Raw genomic sequence first — 20,154 nt, 5'->3', positions numbered from 1 at the left:
TGTAAGGGAACCCTCAGCTGCTACGTGCTCCACACAGCCTCTCTCTCTTCCTCCCACCCCCGTCTCCCGTCTCCCCGCCACAGCCGATGGACTGCAGGCAGGTCGGGGGGGGGGGTCTCCAGCTGCAGGCCAGGCAGCGCTGAGAGGAATGGACAGGAAGTGCTCATTTATCAGGAGGAGTGTGTGATGTCTGGACGCTCTCTGGCCATGACGGATGAGGGTTAAGGTTACCAGGACAACATGTAAATCCCCTCACCTGCTGGTTCTCGTGTCCCTAGTGCCCAGATATGCATACACGGCACAAAAACGTTTCATTTTCAATCTATCTGCGTTTCCTTTTTGCCAAAGCAAATGTTTATGACTGCAATGTAATAACCCAAAAGGTTCTGTTGGAGGATCCCATTTTTAATGCTGTTGTACTGTTGCGCATTACTGCACAGTATGCTATGCTAAATCTGGTGTGTTTGTGTGTGTGTGTGTGTGTGTGTGTGTGTGTGTGTGTGTGTGTGTGTGTGTGTGTGTGTGTGTGTGTGTGTGCGTGTGTGTGTATGTGTGTGTGTGTTTGCCCTTAGTTAGTTATGTGTGTTGTATGTGTGTGTTAGTTTGCCCTTAGTCCCTTAGTTTTCCCATACTCATTCGGAACATTTGTGCTGCCATTATTTTCTCTGTATGTGGTTTGGCCTTCTATTTGATTAAAAACACAGCCAGAAAATGTGCTCGCACAAACCCACTAAGTAAATAAGATGTTCTGATTACAGATGTTCTGTCTCATTCGGTGATCAGATGATCACTTCTACTGTAGTATGTTGTGTCTTATGAGGAGGCGTGGTGTGTGGATGATGGAGAGATCTGTTGATGTACCATTTCACCATCTGCCTCATTTCTGTGGCAATTCACAGTCTGCAGATCCGCCCACCCTCCACTTGTACTCCTCTTCTGGCTGCGTGTGCTGTGAGAAGTGTACTAGGGAAGCATGTGCTAGCTCCTATTCTCTGCTCTTCCTCTGCCTAGTGATATGTGCACAACTACTACATATTAGATTACATTCAACTTTATTGTCTTTGTGCAGAGTACAAGTACAGAGACAACGAAATGCAGTTTGTGTCTAACCAGAAGTGCAAAAAAGGAGAAAGTGCAATGTGATATACAAAGTAGGTGGTGCATAGACAGGACAAAAGATATAGTGCAGTGTAGACAGTAGTATACAGTTGTTTTCAGAAGGTGGTTTAAAGTAGTATAAATTACATATAAGTATGTGCAGTGTATTAACAGTAACCTTATAAGAGCAAACAAAATAAATATGACTATGTAATATGAACAATGTATGAACAAATATATGGGAAGCCTGCTCTCTTTTTTTCTCTCCTTCTTGCTTGTGTGTAACACACACACACACACACACACACACAGAAAAAAAAAAAACACACACACACATACACACAGACACACACACACACACACACACACACACAGACACATAGACACACACACACACACACACAGACACACAGACACATAGACACACACACACACACACACAGAGACAATCTTTCTCTCTCTCTCTCTTTACACACACACACACACACATTCCTGTGCAGCCACCCTTTATAGGAGACTGGGAGACTCGGAGGCAGTGTGTGTGTGTGTAACTGTACAGTGGAGCCCCACAGTAACACTAAGCAGACGGAGAGAGAGAGTTAACAACCCTGAAGTGGAGCTAATGGACAAATCACTCTCTCAGTCCTGACGGCTGCAAAGCAGCGCAGCGCACGTTAACACATACAAAGCACATACGCAGAGTTCACCGAGGGGGCTCTGTTGCCAGCTCCCCAGAGCCAGCTGTGGGCTGAGAGACTCAGAGTTTCATGACTCAGCTCTCTCTCTCTCTCTCTGTGTCTCTCTCTGCGGACTTTCAGCAACAACATTTGGCCCGGCTGCTGGGAAACTGGACTGTCTGTCCGTCTCAGACACATTCCACACTGTGTGGGTTTACGGTTTACGGAGCTGCTGCGAGTGTCCTGCGCGCTGCCATGCGCCGGAGCGGACTTCTCTGCCCGCGGCTCTGTCTGGCCGCTCTGTTGGTGTGGGCGAGGTGCGAGGCAGGGGGCGGAGAGGAGCGCCACCAGCCGAGTCTGACCGCGGGCTACAGCTCCACGCCGCTCGCCCAGTGCACTTACACCTTCATCCTGCCCGAGATGGCAGGGGCCGCCCAGTCCAGATGCCCCGATCAGGGGCCGCAAGAGCTGGGCAGCAGCAACAGCCTTCTGGGAGACGCTCTGCAGGGAGCGCAAGTCCCTGTGGGCCAGCGGATTCAGCACCTGGAGCTGGCCATGGAGAACTACACGCACTGGATCCAGCGGGTGAGTGCTGCCTTAGAGGTTGGGGGAGGTGTGCTGTGCTGTGCTGTGCTGTGCTGTGCTGTGCTGTGCTGTAGTCTAGATTCTCTGTCAATGCACAGCAAGGTTTTAATTTGTTTTTTTTTCCTTTTGGGCAGAGAACTGATTTAGAGTTTGCTTGTTATTGTTTCATGATCGACCAAATGTGTTAACAGAGTGAGGAAAGTGAAGACTTTTATTAATGTATGTGTATGTGCTCCACTGAAATTGAAGTGGTTAGTGTCGTGGGTTTTATATTTTAAAAACTCTTCAGCCGAATGATCTGAATGATGATGTTTTCCGTGATGTGATATCCTGAAATACGTTTTTTCATTGTTGTATTTTGCTTTTTTGATCATTATTTTCCCCATTATTCGGTTTAGTATGTGTTTTGCTTATTTGACTTTCACAGCATGTTGTATGCATCTACGAACAGTGCTTTCTAAGAAAGTTCCCCTCTACACTCTAGCTGAGTGGCAGTGTTTCATCAATAAGACACAGACTATATAAGGGTGTGCCTCTTTTTGAATGTTTGACTGATGATAGTTTGAATCAGGGACCGAAAAAGTTTTGCACCTCAGTGGGTTGCACTATGCACCTCTTTATTTGATTTGCATGTGGTGTGCAAGTTCTTTCTGACTGAACATCACTGAAATTGAGTCAATACTTCATTGTAAAAACTCTGATGGAAGTCTGATGGAGTAATACAAGGAAAAATCCAAACAAGAATAGTGCTGATGAATCTATGCAATGTCTGGCATATTTTGCATTGCAAAAACCCTCAAACTTTACAGAGCAATTTGGCCTCAACAAGATTGCAACACATTTTACTCTCAAATGAACATTCTGCATTGTCTCCTGAAGGTATCATGTTTTAAATGAATGCTGAGAATGCTGAATATATTTGGTCACGGTTGATTTAAAGGATCCACCACTGGGGATGGAGTCTGTTTTATTTGGTACTCTGTAAAAAGTTTAAAAACAACCCTACCAACTTTGAATGTCTTTGCTTCCTGCAATATTTTCGCATGGAGTGCTGCAATATGTAACCATTGTAACATATCAGACTGTCTGTCTGCTCATACCTTACAGTACAGTACAGTACAGTAAATAGCTAGAGCTGACCTTATCCACTGTGGACATACATTGTGTTGACAGAGTAGTGCCCTGATTGCAGCAAACAGAGGCCCTTTCCAATTCGATAGAGCTTGACATGATCTATCAGAGGATAAATGTTAGTATGTTCAGTCTGGATAATGTTCAGCTCTACACTGACATCTTAAAACACATGTGTACTCCATATTAATGGTGCCATGGCTCTGTGCCTTGGGGCAGAAATCTAAATGTGTTTTGATGGGTAAGATTGATTGGAACATTTTCACTCCTCAATGTTTCTTCTAAGCCATTTTAGGACAGGACTCATTCTGAGAGAAAGAGAGAGAGAGATAAACACTTGACAGCACACTCTCAGTAAGCATTATGCAGTCCAGGCCATTCTGTAGCCATTCTGAATAGCATACTTCACTGACATCAGTGTCTACCAATACCTTTTGATACTGCTCCAGTAATTCAAACAGAGAGATTTACTAACAAGCTATTTACACAACAACAAATGTTCTCAATGAAGCCATAGGCCTGTACAAAACTTCTCAAATGTAAAACTCTGAAGCTGATGATACACAACAACGTTTTGAGCAACGTGGCTGGGCAATGTTTCTGAGTATTGTTTTTGTGGCGCATTCCTATTGATATTGGGCCACATTTTTTCTTCTGTAGAACTTTAATCACCTGTAAGCAAATTATCATGACCATCCAATCAAAACACAGTGAACCGGCTATTTACTTGCCCAGCAACATTGCTCAAAACGTTGGCCCATGTATCACCCCCTTGAGATTCAGAAGCCTTTTTAAACGTGTGAATATGGTGGTGAGACAGACACCAGGTGAGAACGTTTGTGTCAAGAAACTGTGCAAAGATTTCTGTACAAAGATTTCCCTCTGCATTGTTATTCAGGATAAGAAATCCTAAGGGGAATGAGCTAACATGATGTTATCCTGCCATGGTTCGTATGTGCTATAAATTTGAAGGATCCGACATAACCACAGTGCAACAGATTTATATTCATCACAACTGGGCCAGAGTCTACTCAACCAATTGCGCAGATTTGTACTCTAGAGTCTCCTTTGAAATCTCCTTCAAGGCACAATGAGATCCAAGAATGTCCATTTTAAACATACTTGAAATGAACAAAGACCTAAAAAAACAGCAGGATCCAGGATAAATCATGTTACACTGGGAGAGTTGTTATTGTAGCCTAGCATCAATACCACTTACCTTTAACCCTACTGTAACAACAGAATGGGTAATCATGTACTATTTGTTTTTCTATATTGCACATCAAAGGCAATCATTTGAAATCCATTAGAAAGGTCCAAGACCTTTCTGAAAATTACTGGAAATGAAACATCTGCAGAGTATACTCACATTTGGACATTTCGCTGCCTTACATGTTAGTTGACTGTCTTCCAGATTGAGGGGTCAGTAAGAAATAATGCTAATGTCGAGGCAAGGAGATTGGAGCACAGCGCAGTCAATGATGACACAGCTGCCATTTTGGATCTCAGCACCAACTTGCTCTATCAGACAGCCAAACACACACGAAAACTAATGGAAGTGGAGACACAGGTGAGCTACTTTCACACATATGAATACATATCCATATCTAGGCTTTCACACTTCATTCCTTGGGATTAGTTAAATTTATACATTGGTAAAGATGTAACAAAGGTCCCCAGAGCTTCCACCAACCACATTGCCAAAAGATCAATTAGCATGCTAATAAGCCTGTATCAGGTCCAACTATGCTATTGTTGGTGGTTTTTTTTAACGAAGTTTTGCACGCATATTGGATAACATTTTACACATGATTGTCTTGACAGTGTTTTAGTAAATTGATATGTACACGACTACTTCAATAGGCCTAACTGTAGTGTTTCTGTTATTATAGGTTCTGGATCAGACCTCCAAGCTAGAGATTCAGCTGCTGGAGAACTCTTTGACAAAAAACAAATTGGAGACCCAGCTGTTACAGCAAACCAATGAAATCACTAAGTTGATTGATCAAAATGGGTAAATATACACTGTTCTGTCCAGGCAAGGCCTGTATCATCTGGCATCATCACTGAGAGGAGGAAAGGGCCGTTCATCCTGACTGCTGTCTCTGTCTCTGCAGTGTTGTAGAGCGCCGCTTGCGTGACATGGAGTCACAGCATCAGCAGCAGCTGCAGGCCTTGAGAGAGGAGTGCTCGGGTCTGCAGAGGGTGGTGCTTCAGCAGACCCAGCTGACAGAAGAGCTGCAGAGCCACGTGCGCCTGGTCACCAGCAACAACAGCCTACTGCAGAGCCAGCAGCAGCAGCTCAGGGAGGCCATCAGAAGCCTGCTGGAGGTCTGCTCCAAAGACAAAGGTATCTGCAGTGGAGCTAGCCTAGCGTCACCCACCAACTGAGACACCAGTGCCAGCTAACCTAAAGCGTCCATATGTGGGTAGGATTTAGTTGATTTGGTGATGAGTATAGAGTGGGGCAGTACTAATAATAAAAATGGACAAGAACACAATTTTTCTTGGTCATTTTTAGCATTTAAGAGAGAATGCCAATGTCTACCATGCAAAGAGGTACTGTATATTTATAGATCTTGTTACTCTATATCAATGAGATCAATGTAACTGTAACTTCAGAACCTGTCTCACCAGAGATGTTCTCAGACTAGAAAGAATCTCTTGAGTCATCACCTTATCACATCTCTGTTGACAGAGACATTCCTCTCTGAAATATGTACACAACAATGTTTCCTCATATTTGTGTGGCTACCCACAATAAATAATTCTTCAATAAAAATAACAATAAAAAATAATTTCTTATGCAACGTAGTGCCATTTTCCAAGACGAGACAAAGGAGAGATCGAACGCCAAATTTTAATATTTGAGACATAATTGTGCTTAACATCAGTGCAAGAGTGTGTCCATTAACTCTTATTTCCTAATTTAACCCTCTTTAGAAATAGCCCTTTTCTTGACTCATGCCAAATCTAACATCTTAATGCAACATCTTAAAATACTATTCTCTTATTTCAGTATTTCTCTTATTTTTGAACACCAGGCCAAAGAGACCAAATAGAAAGCTCTGAGCTTTAGCTACTTGGCTGTTTGTGCTAAGGGGTTACTTCATGTAAATGTGATGAATAGGGGCATGCTCCTACCCACGACAACAGTGTTGCACAGTCTTGTTAGAGAGCAGGTGCACCTCGGCAATATCAGAGACTCCATTCTCCGTTTAGCATCAAGATGAGCTCAAAGCCATTATTTCAAATAGAGGGTGACACGGAAATCAATTTTCACTCCCGTCCCATCCCGAGCCCGCACAAATACTCCCGTCATATCCCGATCACGTGACAGCCCCCCCAAAAAAATTCTGTCCTGCAAAATCCCGAGAGAAAGACTCCCGAATTAGTCTAGTTGACAGAAAGGTGAACACGGAAATGTTGAGTACACCAAAGTTTTATGATGGAAATATATAGTATGGGTCCCCAGCATGCAGAAACTGCCGGATGCTAATTTGCATATGTTGGGCAATTTGTGTAATTAAGCTAATTAGCATAAATTAGCATAATTGCCTATATTGATCATATTATAGGAGCTGCTTGGCCAAAATGGACAATGTTAGTTAGTTTTTAGGGGTTACTGGAGATGACTCAAAATCACTATTTAAACATGGTTTGGTCATGTTCTTACTCTCATTAAGAAGTTTTTGGGGGCAATTTAGATGGATTTTTGGAGGATAAAAATTTTCAGTGTTCAGGAATAATTTCAAGTTATTTCTGAATTCCACAATAATTTTGGAAATAGCTATTCACTGGCCCTCTGCTGTGACTCACAATTGAGTAACAAAGGGAAGAACTAGCCTCTACTACTCCTCCTGTCCTCATCCGTTGTCCTGTCGCCATCTTCTCCAGACTCTTCATCTCTGTCCTTCTGCTCTTTTAGCTGTGTATATACAGCGGGGAAAATAAGTATTGAACACGTCAATATTTTTTTCAGTAAGTATACTTCCAGTGAGGCTATTCGCATTAAATTTTCACTGGACATTAGTATTAACTTAGGTAATCCACACATATATAAAAACCCAAACATTAATGTCTAAAAGTAGAGTTATGAGTAAAAAAGTGGAATGGCACAGGGAAAAAGTATTGAACACGCTAAGAAAAAGCAGTACTCAAAGGCAAGAAATGGCAAGGAACAAACTGGAATCTATAAGTAGTTAGAGAAATTATCCCTCCTATCTGTGCAAATTGATATAAGCTGGGTTAGTACATACTGGTGGGCTATAAAAAGGTTTTTTGTTACCAAGGTGTCAAACAAGAAACATTTCATAATGGGTAAAAGCAAAGAGCTCTCCCAAGACCTTTGCAACCTTATTGTTGCAAAACATATCAATGGAACTGGTTACAGATGCACATCAAAACCTCCGAAGCATCCAGCAAGCAGTATTGGAGCCATTATCTGCAAGTGGAAGGAACATCACTGCATCATCACTGGCCATGCACAGGCTCTCCTTGCAAGATTTCTGACCAGGAAGTCAGAAGGATAGTCAGAAGAGTAGCCCAAGAGCCAAGGACCACTCGGAGAAAGCTCCAGAAAGACTTGGTACAGTTGTTACAGAGAAAATCATAGGTAATGCACTCCACTGCCATGGCCTCTATGCACGCTCATCCCGCATGACTCTATTGCTGAAGAAAAACATGTCAAAGCTCGTTAAAAGTTTGCTACACAACATTAGGACAATCCTATGAAATACTGAGAGAATGTATTCTGGTCAGGCGAGAGCAAAATTGAACTTTTTGGATGTCATACTACACACCATATTTGGGGGAGAAATGGCACTGTGCATCACCCTAAAAATACCCTACCAACAGTGAGGTTTGGAGGTGGTGGCATCATGGTGTGGGGTTGTTTTTCATCTCATGATACTAGCAGACTTCATACAGTTGAAGGAATGAAGAATTGAGTCATTTTGGTCTGGGAGAATCTTGACCATCGACCAGGATGATGAGGATGAGACATGGCTAGACCTTCCAGCAGGACAATGATCCAAACCATTCAGCAAAGGAAACTCTCAATTGGTTTCAGAGAAAGGAAATCAAGGCCCTGACTTCAATCCAATTGAACAGTTTTGGAAGTTAACTAAAGATCAGGATTCACAAGAGGGACCCCTGGAATCTTCAATATTAAAGGACTATCTGTTGAAAAGAATGGGCCAAAATCACACCAGAATACTGTAACTGGTTAGTTTCGTCATACGGGAAATGCCTTGAAGCTGTCATTACGAATAAAGGCTTTTCCACAAGAAATTTCAGCAGGCGTGTTCAATACTTTTTTCCTGTGTCATTCCACTTTATTACACATAACTCTACCTATGGACTTTAATGTTTGGATTTTTTTATATGGGTGGATTATCTGAGTCAATACTAATGTCTGGTGAAAATTTCATGCAAGTAGCCTCATTGGAAGTATACTTACTGAAAAAAATGTTGACGTGTTCAATACTTATTTTCCCCGCTGTATATATATATATTGCAACATGTAACATCACTGCCTTTGCAGAAACAATAATTAGTACAGGCCAGGCCTGCGGCTGCACAGCTGCACTTTCCAGATACATGTATACACAGTTTTAACCCAGCTTTGCAGTTACTGCTGATAACATCTAACAAATCAGCAGGAGCAACAGGACTTGAATCGAGGGTGGGCGAGTTCCTCTCCTTTCTTCATACCTGTCTTCTTACTCCATCCAAACTCTGTGATATCCACAGCCGGTGGATCAGGGCGGTCTGCTGCTTTCCAAAGCAGCACCTGTAGATGGGCACGTTTTCCATGGAGGAGTAAGTTGCGTTCTGTAGGAGACAGTGTCTTCAGTGCTGGAGGAGCCGGGAGTGGGAGGCCTCACCGCCAGGGATGGATTACTGCACGGGCCTACCGGGCCCAGGATCAGGGGGCCCTGAAGCCCAAGCCTTTGCATTAAATCATTGCCTCAATATAAACACATCAGGATGTATGGTGTATGAATCTGATTGAATTTAGTCCATCCCCAAAATGCACCAGTATACAGGAAATCACATCAAACAAATTAAAACATTTCTGAGGAAGGACCCCCAAACCCCCCTTCCACATGCGACAATTAGTGGGGGGCCCTTAATACATCTGGGCCCAGGGGCCCGAAAGTTCATAATCCGTCCATGCTCACCGCTAGGTGGATGCCCAAGCAAAAGGATCCGAAAAGAGCCCTTGTAAGGGGTACTAAGAAGCTTACAGAGGCCTTCAGTAGAAGCCACGGGAGGAGACCAGCCGTCGCCTGGGCCTGGATACGGGAGGAGTGCTAGCCTGAAGAGGATCTCAATGCAGTGGACACGGCGGAGAAGGGCTTCACGCGACCGGGAGAGCGGCCTTGGAAGATGAGATGGTGACGCCGACCTGGGCGCTGACTTCACCGTGAGAAGACCTTGAGCCCCTGGCCCCGCCAGGCAGCTTTAGGTCGGAGTTGGCGGTGGCCCTGTCTGCGAAGCAGAGCAGAGGTGGAGCGGCAAGTAGGTGGTGCCTTGAGGATGGACGGTTGGCGGAGCCGTTTGAGGCACGGTTGGGCAGCTCCGGCGGAAGGGCCCTCTAAAGAACGGAACTCTAAGCTTTTGGGTGCACCATCTTTGTGGGAGGCACCATGCTGTGCGGGCGCCTGTTCTTGTTGGCCTGTTCGCCGGCGCTCTTTAGAAAAATAAGGGGAAAAAACGTTTGTTGTGTGAAATCCGATGGCACGAGCCAGAGAGAAGGTCTAGGCAGCAGAGGAGGGACGCCAACGTCGGTAGCTGTAGCCCGATTGCGCAGCGTGGTCCGGCTACGATGGAGCTGGAGTCTGCTGCCTCGACTGGCGAGACGACGGAGCAGAGCGTTGGAGGTGCGGTGCCAGTTATGGTGTTCAGTGGTGGGGAGTCTGTGCCAGTGGAGGCTAGGCCCCGCTAGGTGTTGGAGGAACGTTGTGGTGGTGCACACTGCGAAAGTGCGACCTGAGGGTGTGCTCTGAAGGGAGCTGGGGACGAGCGGTGACAGGCCAGGTGACTGCCAGCACTACCCGCATTGGGCTGCTGGTGGTTGTGGTTCCCCTGGGTGAGTAGGGCTCTTGCGGTGTGTGCACCCCACCTGCTGTGTGGCAGTGCCAGAGGACTGAATGTGCCGAGGACGGCAATGGCTTGTTGGGGGAGCTGTGTAACGTCAGCGTGCTGGACTGTGCTTGAGATTTCCACAATGTTTCGAGCTGGGGATTCTGGGAGAACTTTGGGGTTGTTATTATGTGTGCTTGTGCCTGTATGGTGCGGCTACGTCCCATCCTATGTGTGTAAGGTGCGAGTGTTCTTGACTTCCCTGGCGTGTGCTATGTTCTGTGCCGATGTCCCTGCTCCCGACCTTTAATAAAGCTTTTGATCTCATCAATCATTACACTATTAAATCTGCTTAGCATCATTAGCATGCTGCACATATTTGTTAAAGCTCTTGCATTCAAGTTGAGTGATCATCTCAATACCAATGTTTCCCAAAAGGGCTTGTCCCTACGAGAAGAGTATTACCTTAAACACACATGAGGAAACTTAACAGTCCAATCAGTAGACTATGATAAGCTAGCCAACTATGCTTCTTTGTGTACAATATTTCCAGGTTTCAACCAGACAGCTGAATGTGGTAGAGTTGTAATAGAAGTAGTAGGCCTAAGCTATAGGCTAATCTGCATAAAGTATGCTGTCATAAATATCAGACATTCAGTATTCTCTCTTTTAATATCAGGATATAAAATAATACAGATATATTATATTGTAATCCTCTGGTGTTCTAAGGTACGCTATGGGTCATTCCACGTCAATTCAACCAGGGCCCACGCACTTAGGTCTCAAAAAATTCTGAAAAAATTACCAGGTGTACCTATGTTACCCAGGAGACACACTGTAAAATTACTCTTTGTAAGATCAATACTTTCCAAGATACAGCCAGTTTTACAGGGGGAGGGGGGTGTCGATTTTGTTCGGCCTCTTTTTTTGTCAAAGTTCACAAGCCCACAGCGCAAGAACTAAACCATGTAGGAGGCTCAAATTTTGCATGCTGGTACATAAATAGGAATAGTATGTAGCAAAATCATCACGTTTGGTCTGGATAATCCTGCATGGCCATAGCTGTCCCTCAAAGTTGATACAAATTGTATTGGAGTTTTTGGCTGGGCTCTGTTTAAGCCTTCAGAAGACATATTTGTACTCAACATAGGCTCTTGATTTATTTTCCTTACTGAGATAAGTAGAAACACGCTCACAAAAAGCAATGAACAGAAAACAAATTCCTTCAGGGTCTGAACAGCAGACTTTACAAGTCTAAAAAATCATTTTGGTTCTCATTTTCAGAACACCCAAACACCTTGTGGGAATATACAACGATTTTTTAAATATTTTTTTTCTTTATTCTCCATGATCTTTTCATTTTTTAAAACACCAATTTGACTTGTCTTATGCAAATCTTTCTTTTTCACTTTCCACCCTGAACATGGGCAAAATGCACCATTGACATCAATATGTTTTGTATAGAGCTACCACAGGTTACTTTATACAACCACAGGTGGCAGTGTTGTGACTCTATATAAAATATATTGATGTCAATGGGGCATTTTGCCCATGTTCAGGGTGAAAAATAAAAAAGAAAGATTTGCATAAGACAAGTCAATCCGACTGTTAGGCTACGCAGTAGCGTGCGGTGACCATACATTTTGGTAGGGCAGAAAGCCTTGTCTAACTTTTCTTTAATAGCCGATCATTTTGGGCTACATTAAAATTACATATTTTACAGGACTTTGTGTAGGCTATGCTTAAATCATTTCATAGTCAGAATAGTAGATCTCATCCCATCAGTTAAGTTTGCACCGTTCTCATCACGTTAAACAAGCGAAGCATAGCAACGGTGTTGCTATGGGTAAACAAAACTATTTTTTGTGTTCCGCCAGGGTTATGCGATAAATATATTGAGGAATGCGATTGTCGAGGTGCCATGCCCCAACATTGCATGACACATTAAACTCGACGAGAATCGCTTTCCCGGACAGCTCGTGCAATTGAATAGAGCTGTCCTTTGCTGACACTTTCGCCTGTAACTGTTTCTTTGCATCCATTTTGCCTTAGGGCCTAGTCGCTAAAGCTGATTGATTGTGAACAGGGCAGCTGCTTTGTCTTGCTCTGATAGGCTACCAATCAACAAACGTATTGTGGGTTGTAATTGGTTCTCTTTTCTAAAACAAAATGTCTCACGTCTTTGGGCGCACTCACTGTATTGCAGCGTCATTTTTTAAAGTTAATTTCTGGCTTCCCATCACGTTACCAACAGTGAAATTTACTCCCGTACTGCGGGAAACCCGCGGGAATACCGTGACCCGTGGGAGTCCCGAAAATTTCACCCCCTCTAATTTCAAAGAAACACCATGGAGGTTTTGTCCAGAACTAGAAGAACTAAAAGCCTCTAAACATGTTGCATAGTGTTGGATAAAAGAACTACACCTACATTGTCTTGCTTTAAAGCCAAATTTGTCATGTTTTAGTTTAATATGGAGAGGATATGTTGGCTTTGGACATATTGTATTTTCTTACAGTTTTATTTGTTTTGTTTCAATAGAGGCCTCCAACAGCCTACAGCAAGCTGATGAACAGAGGACATTTCGAGACTGTGCTGATCTTTTCCATTCTGGTTTCAACAAGAGTGGAGTCTACACCATTCATCTGACAATTCAGTACACTGCAAAGGTCAGGTCTGGTGTTGTCATGGGTTGATTATGAACTTTCGGGCCCCTGGGCCCAGATGTATTAACGGCCCCCCATTTATTGTCGTATATGTGGGAAGGGGGGGGTTTGGGGGTCCTCCCCCAGAAAATTTTTAATTTGTTTGATGTGATTTCCTGTACTCTGGTGCATTTTGGGGATGGCCAATACTAAATTCAATCAGATTCATAGTCTACATCCTGATTTGTTGATATTGAGGCAATGATTCCATGCAAAGGCTTGGGCTTCAGGGCCCCCTGACCCCTTGGGCCTGGGCCCAGTAGGCCCGTGCAGTAATCCATCCCTGGGTGTTGTGGTGTCTACCATTATACTACTGTTTTTTGGATAGGTTCAATACTTCAGTACTGCAGTGAGGTACTGACAGCTATATGTAAGATCATAATTATTAGGGCAGGCTTTAGGCTTTTATTAAAGGGTTTCCCTGCATACTGACCTACATGTTTCCATAAGGTTTTGCTTGTTTGTCTTCATTGGGATAAATAAACCTACTCCTGTACTCACAAGAGCAGTTGTGCCTATCTACCAATGGGAAAACACTGGGCCTTTTGCCATTATATCTGACTCAAATGTGCCAGTGGTCTGGTTGGTATTAGCTTGTTCTGGGAATGCTGTTGACTGCCCCACCAATGAAGCAGATATTCCCGTCCAGTGAGCATGGTTTACCTGCACAAAGGTGGCAAAAGCCAAAAATAAAATATCTTATCAGTGGAAACCACCACATAAAAACTTTCTTCCACTGATGTCTGATAAGACAAATAAACATCCACATAACACGCATGCTTGGGTTACCCACACAAGCTTTTTTCTCTGGCTTTAGGGACTGACTCCAGTGTATGCAGGTTAGAGGCATGTTGATTTAGTTTTTCAGATGTTGATCTAGTGTTCCAAAATCTCGATCTCTTGTCCTGGATGCAAATGGTGTTTGTTATTTGTCCTCTGTAGGTTTACTGTGACATGGACACAGCAGGAGGAGGGTGGACCGTGATCCAAAGGAGACAAGATGGCACCACAGACTTCCACAGGAGCTGGAAGGAATATAAGATGGTACTTTTTTATGAGACACCCGACTAACTTGTAGATCAAATGTAGGCTAGATCAATCCAGATCAAATCTATGCATTTACGTGTGCCTTTCTCTCTCTCTCTCTCTCTCTCTCTCTCTCTCTCTCTGTGTGTGTGTGTGTGTGTGTGTGTGTGTGTGTGTTACAGGGCTTTGGCACTGTCTCTGGAGAGCACTGGCTGGGGAATGAGCTTGTGTTCCTGTTGACCAGTCAGGGCCAGTACTCCTTGAGGGTCGAGCTCACAGACTGGAATGACCAGCAAGCATTCTCTCAGTATGAACAGTTCCACATCTCTAATGAAAAACAAAAGTACAGGTGTGTTTCCTACATGCTGATGTGGCATTTGAATAAACATATCCGAGTTTGCTCCTCCTCCGTGTGCTTTACAGGAGCCGGACCATTTACAAGATACTAATGCTGCTTCCTGCATTGTTCCTTTGTTCCAGTTTTTATTCCTTTTCCAGTAACTGTACACTTAATTGATATCCTCATTCAGAACATTCTCTTCATTCCTACATTCAGAACATTCAAAGAACAAAGTACATTTTATTGCAATACTATACCAATCAGATGATTGATGTTGCTTCCTGGATCGCAGTCATGCCTTAAATATTTTTTTCCTTTTCTGACAGGCGCATTTCATGTGACGTCTTTGTTCAGCTTGTCTGTTTCAACATTGAAATAATAACATTTGTACATTTACATTTTTTTAAATGTACAGTTTCGTAAGTATTTTAGGTTTGGAAACATCTGGATTTTGGATTACGAAAAACACATGTGCAGATCCTCCAAGTTAGATTTGTCATTGTGATCAATCTCTGCTGACACCCAAGATTATTGAAAATAGTGTTTCAAAAGACTAGTTGCACGAAAGGCTCCTGCATGGTCATTATGTCCGGTGGAGTGTCAGCTGTGTTGTATCTGTGCTGTGTTGTAACAGCATCTTCTGTTGTATTCTGCTCCTTACTCTGACACAGAATATCTTGTTTGGCCAATTATAACAGTTTTACCACACGCATAAATCCTTCTTTATTGTAACATGCTGATTCCCTAGTGCAACACCGAATCGGGTCCATGTAGACACTATAGGGTAATCATGTTGGTTGCTAAGGTGGTTGCTAGGGTGTCATTATGGAAGTGGTTGCTAGGTTGTTGCTAGGGTACTTAAGGTGGTTGCTAGGTTGTTGCTAGGGTACAATTATATTAACACTAGCGGCAGGTTCAAACACACCTGGCTCCACCGGAAACAAATGAGCGTACAGAGAGCCTTTCGTGCACGTAGCCTATTCCAGTTACAGTAGGTTGTTAAAAGTAATCTTTCTGGGATCTTTTTATCTTGTGTCTTACTGGATCCATGTTGTTTCCGTGACCGCTTTGTGTCCAGGAAGCAATGACAAGAAGATCAGCAAAGATAGTCATTTGCCTGTTAGTGTATAATTTTCACCTCAAGTTCATCACAGATAATAATGTTATTAAAAAAAGCATACTCTTTCTTTTATCAGTATGTTTTTCTTTGGTCACTGAAGTGATGGCACATTGAGCTGGATTGACAAACACTCTCGTCTCTGTTGTCGTCTGTGATAGCTCAAACGCTGTCGTCTCTGTTGTCGTCTGTGATAGCTCAAACGCTCTCGTTGTCTGTGATAGCTCAAACGCTCTCGTCTCTGTTGTCGTCTGTGATAGCTCAAACGCTCTCGTTGTCTGTGATAGCTCAAACGCTCTCGTCTCTGTTGTCGTCTGTGATAGCTCAAACGCTCTCGTTGTCTGTGATAGCTCAAACGCTCTCGTCTCTGTTGTCGTCTGTGATAGCTCAAACGCTCTCGTCTCTGTTGTCGTCTGTGATAGCTCAAACGCTCTCGTCTCTGTTGTCGCCTGTGATAGCTCAAAGGTGCCCATGTGCCAGTCGCTGCTATCACTGATATGACTGGCATTTATATCCCACTGGCACATTCCCAGTGATCTGCCCTATCTATCCTACTGTATAACATATGGCCTAAATAAACACAGTTCAAGTGGTGGTCACTACACTTACTATTAGCAGGTCTGAATTCCAGTGTTGTTGTGCTACCAGCAACGGAACACTTTCTGATGTGAGCCAGGGGTCACTGCATCGCTCTCATACTGCAGGGCCATGCGGCCAGATGAGCAACGTGCATCATAACATTGCTCTTGAATCATATTCCTCAATTACCTTCCTATATATCTTCATCTAATATTTCTTTCTTTCAGGTAATTCATTCATAGTTTCACAAGCTATTGTTGTAGTGTGAGAATGCATGTCCAATCTCAGCCTGATTCCCCCCATCACTCACATTATGCTGATGAAACATTTATAGTCTCTTTGATCAAGTACTCATAGTGCCCTTAAGCTTATGTGAACAGGCTGCCTAAATATAAAGATGAACTCTATTAGTGATGAAGCACCTGCCGTCGGCCATCTGTCCAGGTGTCCCCGCTGTGCCCGCTGCATGAACTCACACAGGAGCCGTCCAGTAGGAGAGAATGCCGGACCATGCCAGAAAACCGCCTCGCTCAGCTTCCAGATACCCTCAGTGTTTGCGCTCACTAAATCACTAAACCTCTGAGGTGTGAAGGTCTCCCAGAAAATAAATGAACCAAATTGGAATTAGGACATTTGGTAACACTTTACTTGAAGGTATATACATAAGAGTGACATAACACTGTCATGACACATCACATGAACCCTAACCCTAACCCCTAACCCTAATCCTAACTCTAACTCTAACTCTAACCCTAACTTGTCATGACAAAAACCGAATGACACTTAGAGAAGTGTTAGATAAACGTTTATGACTTGTTTATAATGTTTATGACACTTCATGTGAAGTGTAACCGGGCATTTTACCGTTAAAAAAAATCTTTATTTATTCACACCTCTGACTCAATTGCCTCAAAGTATTGGGACTTCAATGAAATGCTGTCCCTAATGTGTCCCTTCTGTCAGGCTATCTGTGAAGGGCTACAGTGGGACTGCTGGCAGACTCAGCAGCTTGGTCTCTCGCGGAGCTGACTTCAGCACAAAAGATGTAGACAATGATAACTGCATTTGCCAGTGTGCACCGCTGCTCACTGGAGGCAAGTATGATCAACACCACAGTCTTCTTTCACTTCAATGTAGCCAGTACCCAAACTCATACACCAAGCACATTGTCACTGGCAAAGGAACAACACAAACCGAAAACGTGGTTATTATTTTAGGCTTTTTCAGTGAGGAAAAATGTATTAGCAATTATAATGGTCAGTATAAATAGAATGAAGGACATGTTCCGTTTCCCAATGAACGATGGACTATGGTTGGCCCTCGCTCTGACAGGTTAGGGGTATGAGTCCGAAGTTGAGAGACTGATGACCCAAAATGAGATAGCAGTAGCAACCTGTGGCAAAACCTGGGGCAGCCGTGGCCTACTGGTTAGGTGTTCGGGCTTGTAACCGGTGGGGAAAGTGGTTGAACACTGCTCTCCCATGCCCACATCCACGGCTGAAGTGCCCTTGAGCAAGGCACCTAACCCCTCACTGTGTGGTGTGCCACTGTAGCAAGTGCCACTGTAGCGAGGTTCTGCTCCGGATTAGTGTGGGCTTCACCTTACTGTGTGTTCACTGTGTGCTCTGTGTTCCACTAATTTATGGATGGGATAAATGCAGAGACCAAATTCCTTGTATACGCAAGTATCCTTGGCCTAGAAACCTGACTTACATTTTACATTTTACATTTACAATATATGTTAGCCCAGTGTGTAGCTGGTTTTGCTGGTTTGTAGGTCACATGATAATGTTATTTTCCCTGTCATAAATATTGGTGTTTTACCTCCTGATTATTAATCAAATCTGTATTCTTCCTCATCATGCAGGCTGGTGGTTTGATGCTTGTGGCGCCTCCAATCTCAACGGAGTCTACTACAGCCAAGGCCAACACATGGGCAAACTCAATGGCATCAAATGGCACTATTTTAAGGGCCCTAGTTACTCTCTTCACAAGACCACCATGATGATCCGTCCGTTGGACTTTGGAGACAGTGTCAGAGGACTCAAAATAGGTCATGATGCATCTGAATAAGGAACTTGACAGTGACGAGAATATGACAGACTGGAATTGATTTCCTTACCACATATCACTCATCACACATCAACCAGTTTGGTTTGACTGGCATAGGCTTGCATTAACAGGGTTGCATCACATTGGACCCTCTAATGTTGCATGCAAATTTAAACATTGTAACCCTAAAGCAAGTTTGCTACAAAATCAATTACATATTACATATTAAGTTACATATTACATAGTGTCCAACTAATAAATAGGAGTTGCAGCATATCTTCAATATCAAAACAATATGAAAGTTTATGGTAGATTAATGTCCAGCTTCTTTTTCTCTACCCTCGGTCCAAAACCTTTGCTTCAACAAGGTCTCAAGGACAAGATCTGTTCTTCTGTGCTTCAGCCCAGGAACATCCTGCCACCAGCTGATTGACTGCACTGCACATGAACTTTAAATAGGAATATTTCTGACATTTGCCTACTATTATTTAGACCTGGGTGAACCCAGACAAACCTGTTAGCACATTTATATTTGCTCTGCAGGTTTGTCTGGAAAGGATCCCATTGATGGCCATTTCTGATCACTAATCCAGCATGGGGTGGGCTTTAAATGATGATAGATAGAGCAGCAACTGTCATTATTAATGATTAGTTCATGATACATGATGTCTGGTGATGCGCTGATGATATACTGTTCAGCTGTGCGCATACAGAACATAGAGTATGCATTGTATACATTATCGTTATTCCCATTTCCTGTCATTTCTTTTTTCTCATTACCTGATGATTTGAAAATGACTGATTTTCTCATCTGAAACTAACCGTCATCCACATACAAGCACAACAGCTACACAAACTTGTCCAACCACACACACACTCAACAACTTTTGCATGCTGTCAGAGTCATGAGCGTATGGAGATGTACAGTATGTGTTGACACGTCTGCTTACATGGTAGAAGGCTGGCTTCTATCTCACAGTACTAACATTTAAAAATGCTCTTTAACACTATACTGCACAGCAATGAAATGCACCGTATTGGTGAGGGGATTTATTAGTCCTGATTGCTTTTGCAGCAGAATGTGTACTTTTGCTGCCAGCTTCTTTCCCTTCTTTGAGGACATACTTCCATTTACTGTATGACGCATTTCTGACTGATGCTGTCTGAAGGTCTAGTCTTAGCACTCTATTGGTGCTCAGATCTCACCTATGACACAGAATGAAGGCAGCGCTGCTGGTATGGGGGATGAAGGTTCATGGAACAGGAGCACAGCTGCCCATGGCCTCAGCAACACAGAGGGCAGCTGGTCCACACATTGTTCACATTATTGAACCTGGGGACCTCACGCCAATTGTGTATATTGTCAACTAACTGCTCATCTGACACAAGTGGGTTAAATGGAGTTCAAATGATTGCACTGATTGGCTATCTCTTACTGTATGAGACATTTGATTTGACCCTACTTGGCACTCCTTCTTTCTTTCTTTTTTGGGAGGGTTGAATTTGGGGTGAGGGGTGAGTTTGTTTTGTCTTTGCCTATATTACAGGGGACATCTGCAGTGGAAGTGAAGTCATGAAGAGGATTGTATGGGCTAAAATAAATGAGAGAAATACATATTTGATACCTTTGCACTGACTGAGTTCAATACAGTGTGTCAAATGTAAATGTATGTTATCTTCCTGACCACTCAATGAGGGGAAAACAGTGCTTAAAAATGTGCGCCAGTTTGGAGCGAGAACAATATGAATTTTCCAAT

General features: G+C 43.3%; 1 protein-coding gene across 1 annotated transcript; it reads left to right on the top strand.

Moving 5' to 3' along the window:
* The first annotated feature begins 1,951 nt into the window (after window positions 1–1,951).
* Window positions 1,952–20,090, top strand: LOC143119551 (angiopoietin-1-like). Its single transcript, XM_076281129.1, has 9 exons — window positions 1,952–2,360; window positions 4,906–5,061; window positions 5,384–5,505; window positions 5,609–5,866; window positions 13,133–13,247; window positions 14,226–14,327; window positions 14,492–14,658; window positions 17,309–17,439; window positions 18,213–20,090. The coding sequence occupies exons 1-9, from the start codon at window positions 2,031–2,033 to the stop codon at window positions 18,416–18,418; spliced, it is 1,587 nt and encodes a 528-aa protein (XP_076137244.1). The 5' UTR covers window positions 1,952–2,030; the 3' UTR covers window positions 18,419–20,090.
* Window positions 20,091–20,154: the final 64 nt, after the last annotated feature.

Source organism: Alosa pseudoharengus, unplaced genomic scaffold, assembly GCF_046254945.1.
Source record: "Alosa pseudoharengus isolate Yale_2024_CS ecotype anadromous, Long Island Sound unplaced genomic scaffold, YU_APseudo_1.1 YU_APseudo_1.1_scf_12, whole genome shotgun sequence".
Classification (NCBI taxonomy): domain Eukaryota; kingdom Metazoa; phylum Chordata; class Actinopteri; order Clupeiformes; family Clupeidae; genus Alosa; species Alosa pseudoharengus.
The sequence above is the reverse complement of the archived record's forward strand: the minus strand, read 5'-3'. Positions and strand labels throughout refer to the sequence as shown.